Source organism: Bidens hawaiensis, unplaced genomic scaffold, assembly GCF_021521415.1.
Source record: "Bidens hawaiensis isolate Kalapana, Puna unplaced genomic scaffold, B.hawaiensis_p1.1 tig00052353_1, whole genome shotgun sequence".
NCBI classification, from domain to species: domain Eukaryota; kingdom Viridiplantae; phylum Streptophyta; class Magnoliopsida; order Asterales; family Asteraceae; genus Bidens; species Bidens hawaiensis.
In genome coordinates, this window is record NW_027499408.1 from 70,911 (window position 1) to 76,199 (window position 5,289).

At 35.1% G+C, this 5,289-nt stretch overlaps 1 protein-coding gene across 1 annotated transcript; it reads right to left on the bottom strand.

Moving 5' to 3' along the window:
• LOC143599555 (pathogenesis-related genes transcriptional activator PTI6-like) lies at positions 1–787 on the bottom strand. Its single transcript, XM_077077476.1, has one exon. It carries the CDS (start codon positions 744–746, stop codon positions 120–122), a length of 627 nt encoding a protein of 208 aa, XP_076933591.1. The 5' UTR covers positions 747–787; the 3' UTR covers positions 1–119.
• Between the last annotated feature and the right edge of the window lie 4,502 nt (positions 788–5,289).

The following is a 5,289-nucleotide window of genomic DNA, read 5'->3' on the forward strand; positions in this document are numbered from 1 at the left end:
ACTTGCTGACATGGATTCAGCTACCTTCTCACCCACTATAATACAATATACCGTTATACTAATATATTATACAATTACATTAATATATTAAATAATAATAACAATAATAAAATCATTTTTCAAAGCAGGTCAACGAGGAGCTCATCAAAGTCAAAATCACAAAACCCCTCGCCGTAGTAACTCGCCGGAGCTGCAAAATCCGGATTATCCATCGGCACATCAATATTAAACACCGGAAACTCATCGTCAAACGGAAGCACTGACGTCGGCGAGTTAACTTCCACTTCCGTCACTTTCTCACCGTCACCGGCTTCAGTTAACGGAAAATTCGTAACGGCGTTACTTCCTTTCAACATAACCGCAGCGTTATCGTACACCGTGGCCGCTTCCTCCGGCGTATCAAACGTCCCGAGCCATAACCGCTTCCGTTTACTCGGATCTCGGATCTCTGCCGCGTACCGGCCCCACGGACGCCGACGGACGCCTCGGTACTTCTTCACGGACGGTCCGTGAGTCACGTGCCGACGGTTTTGGATTCGTTTAGGCGGTTGAAGTTGATATGAATCGACGTTGATTTGGAACACGTGCTTCTTAATCCGTTTCTTCGTTACTTGTTGTTCGTCATCTGATGATGAATCGGTGGCGTATGGATCGGTCATCGTGATCCGTACGACTTTCCGGTTAAACGACGTCGTTGTTGGAAGCTTGTTCGTTGTGACCACTTGCTCTGTAAACTTCACCGCCATAACATAAATTATTAGGTCTCAATTGAACGGAATTAGGTGAAAATAAACTGGTGTTTTTTTTGGCGGGAAGGTGGTTATGTTTCCCGCGCTTTTATTATTATTATGGCGTGAAGTAACCAGAGGGAGAGTGGTTGGAAGGATGAAGAAAATTGAGGGAGTGTGAGAGTGTGTGTATGTGTGGGAATATAAAGGAAGCAAGAAGAGTAGAAACAAACACAAAGTGGGATCCATGTATATACATGTATACAAATCAGGTATTTTTAGGAACCGGATCTGAAGTATGGTTAATAAAAGTCAAAATCGGGTCAGTTAAGAACATGTTCTAGGTTTCGGGTAGAGTTGGGTCGGGTTTTGATATGGTATTGGTGGAACCGGTTCCAACGGGTCCAGATCGGTTCCGGTTAGATGTACAGTTTCAGGGAGAAATCCACAACCCGGTCTGTACCCACGGTTAGAGTAAGGTTGGGTCCGCTTTCGGATAGTCTGGGACCGTTTTTTTGTTGTCTCTACATGTATGTGTTAAAGAAGAAATGGTGTATTTGTATGGTAAGAGAGATATTTTGTGTTTCATGTGATCCAGGTTTGATTGATGTCATTCATTCGCTGGTTATTTGCTATACCCACTCGCTGATCATTCATTTACTTTAAAAGGCTCCAAGGTGGTGATGATGTTAGATTAGGCGAGCATGTGACTTTCACTAGTTGGATTGAATTAAACGAATTTTATCTCATCGCATTGTCGTGTCTTCAGGCGAGTGTTCACGTGTGTTGGCCTTAGGTAAGGGTTTTTCTTGGATCGAAAGACGAGTGTATAAATATGTGATGAATTTAGCCAGTAGTCCATTTGTAGGACTCGTTGGTTGTTAAAAAAACCCCGAAAACCGAGAAGTTTTAAATGTTATGACGTGAGTATTAATATATTATAATAATATGAACACGATCTGTTTAACCTAAAAAAGGGCTTCAATGTTTTCTTGTGACTTCTTGTTTTGAAATGTTTATAAAGTTTGTGTTTGTGTTAACGGAATATTACTTTCTCTTTTAATTATTAGTTTTTAGATAAAGTTTTTTAAAGGTTTAGGATTTTAAATTGAATCTAAACAATTTTAAGTTTTGAAATAAATACTTAACCAATGCAAAATATTGTCACTAAAGTTTCTAAAAAGTTTAGAAAAGTAAATATGTTAGGTCGAAACAACACAAGCCTAGCAAAACGTGCTCACTTGTTTAGCTTAAATATGAAGTTATAAACTTTATGATGGGTTTATGTGAGATATTTGTACATCTATACGTACACAAATACTATTGATTTTTTTAAACAATGATATTATTATGTTCCTGAAAGTCACCATTAATTTAGGGAAGAAAATTGACTTTTCCTTGTCTTCGATCTTATACAAAAACTTTTTGAATAAACTCTTCCACAAGCCTTTTATTTTAATTTAAGAACCCGTGATGAAGATCAATATTGTTATTTGTTTAATTCAAATAATTTTACCAAGATATTTATTTACACATATAAAACTTTTCTTTTTATTATTATTTTATATAAATGTGTTGACTTGTAAATAAATGGTTGACTAGTTGTAGTGGTGTGGAAGAATATAGGATGAAGTGGGGTCAAGAAAGATTGTATATGATATATGTAATGGAAATGTACCATGGATTTTCATTCTTGGAAGTGAAGCCTAGAATCTTTGAAAAGGGAAAAGATAAATTACTCCATTTATTTTGGTGGTTTTTGTAGGCCTTCACTTGGATGGGTATCTTTGTGCCACCGATGTTAGGCTCATGGACCACCATAATTACCGAGTTCGATTCATATACATTACTTTAAGGATAATAATATACGTGATGTTTAAACTTTATAATGATATAATCCTAAAATTTATATGAATGTGTAAATGTTCAAAAATATGAAAACATTCGTATACATGTAATGTGATTTTATTGATTAAACTTTTATCTCATATGTAATTCTTGTATGTAAATTTAAAAGGTGTTCACGTGTAATTCGTTTACTAACATTATACACAAGTTCCTTATACTATTTGTTGTATGATGCTTCTACAAATTTCTTTCTTAGGTATGCTTGTTTCATACCATTTGATAGCATCAACAGTAAATTTAACGTCTCGGTTGTTTCTTTCTATTGCGTTGCATGCTCAACAAAACAAAAGGCTGTATAAATGAATCAAAATATAAGGAATATACAAGTATTAGACAATATTATTTTAAATGTGAGCCTACATGCCCACCTTAGACATCTTGGGTGTGCTCGTGGGCTTACACTACTAATAATATAGTTCAATACTGCCATTCTTTAGATATTTAAAATGGACATGTGGGCTCACATTAATAATAATGTAAGTGTTATCTCAACCGGTTGAAGTCTCCGACTGTAAATGAAAACTGGACTTCAGTTCCAATCTATTTACCTTTAAAATTTAATAAAGGTTTCAAATGTTTGATTTACTCACTAACCAAGTTACTAGTTCAACCTTCCAAGTACATGGCCTAAAAGAATACGATTAACTGAATCGAAGCGGTTGATGGTCCGACTTCTGATTCAATAATTTTTGCAAACATTATTACAAGAGGCATTGGCAAACTTGAAAAGCAAAAGGACTAATGGCGAATGATGACAAAAGTAAAAGGACTACAAAGCAAACTGATATTTATTGTTTTTTAACTTTTGTTTTTCTGCTTTGTACAAGTATGGGTCCCACTGGTTGGTTGGTTACCTACCGGATATGAGAGTAACCGTTGCCTAATTGGCTTAACTGTGGTTGTCAAACACCATAGCCACCACTCACTATTCCACACTTGGTGGACAATTTTAAATCACTAATATTAGGAAAAAATTGGCTTCTTATGAACAATCAAAGTAACGTGATTTGTCACGTGTAATTTAGAGATGTTAATGAGTCGGGTTTAGATATTTCCAAACTTATACCCGGTTATTAAAATCTGTCTCAAACACGTCGGGTTTTAATCGGGTAATTAGCTGTTCAGGTTTCAGAATTCTTATCGGGTTTTGATAAAATACACGCCGGGTATACCCGGCTCAATACCCGCTAGGTTTCTACCGGGTTTTGACAAAATATAACTAATCGTTACAAAGATGGTTACCATAAAGATAAAATATCTCAAATAATGACATAAACAAGTTTCGACAAATAATATATTTGGAATTTTATATATATATATATATATATATATATATATAGGGTGAGGTTAGAATAAGAAGTGAGTTATTTGTAAGAAGTGTGAAAAGTAATATCGGGCGTTGGATTTGGTCATCTGATGGTGGATATTGTTAGTGTGTTTTTTGTTCGGTATGTTTTTATTTTTTTAAGGGTAAAAACCACTTCTTACACTTCTTAGGATAGTTTTACTTCTTATTTTAATCTTGCTCTATATATATATATATATATATATATATATATGTAGGGTAGGGTTAACGTAAAAAAATAATAGTTTTGTGAGAAGCATAAGAATAGATGTAGACCATTGGATCTATGATCTAGTGGTTGAGATTGGTAATTTTTAAAAGTTGTATAGTTTCCTATTTGCATGTTATAGTGTCCTATTTGGATGGTTTATTTTATTTTAAAATCTTCCCACATTTCTCACAAAACAATTGTTTTTTATTTAAACATGCCTCTCTCTCTCTCTATCTATATATATATATATAATAAGCTATATCGGGTACATTGGGTATATTATTCGATAAATGAGTTTATATTATCGGGTAATCAGGCATATTAAAAATCTCAAACCCGCGAAAAATTTCAAAACTAATCTCAAAGTCGTTCCAAACCCTAACGGATCGGGTATTACCCGTCCCATTTATGTCGGGTTTCAGGTTTTCCAATCGAGTTCGGGTTTCATTGTCATCCTTGGCGTACGGTCGTTTTGAGCAAAACTAATAGCAATTCCAATGCACTTGTCCAGAGCTAAGGTGGAAAGAGACGGGTGAAGAAGTAATCGGACGAAAGTGGTGTGGGATGAAGTCCGGTGGCTAGGTCTATGACCACATATGAGCTTTGAAGATGCTTTAAGTGTTAACAGTTAAGTCAATTATAAACAAGGGTTTAAGTGATATAAGGCTAACCGAGAGTGTGATTATAATACATTACAAAAGTTATTGACACGCCCCAACAAACCTTGTGTTCCAACCTAAGCAAGTCGTGACACGAATGTTGTGATATAATAGCCGTTTAGACACGAGCCATAAAGATAGGGTTGGTAAAGAGGTTGTAAAGACATCCTATTTTTTAGCAACTCCCATGTGCCATAGATATGGCATTTGTTCATGAACCCTTGTTGATGTGTGTTATGCATGTTTTAAAACATTGTATATGTAAGATTGTTTTTTAAGTTGGCTGTATTAATGAGTGTCGGATAACATACTTTAATGCTTGAGGTCCCAATTATTTGATTAACGGTTGGGTTAAAATAATCAAATTAATTCATGTCTTGTGCAAATAGTTACGACTAACCCGTTATAAGACTATATGTGACGTTGTTTAACTAAAAA

Excerpts from the sequence above, each read along its gene's own strand:
- LOC143599555 (XM_077077476.1), bottom strand. The coding sequence starts at position 746 with ATGGCGGTGAAGTTTACAGAGCAAGTGGTCACAACGAACAAGCTTCCA.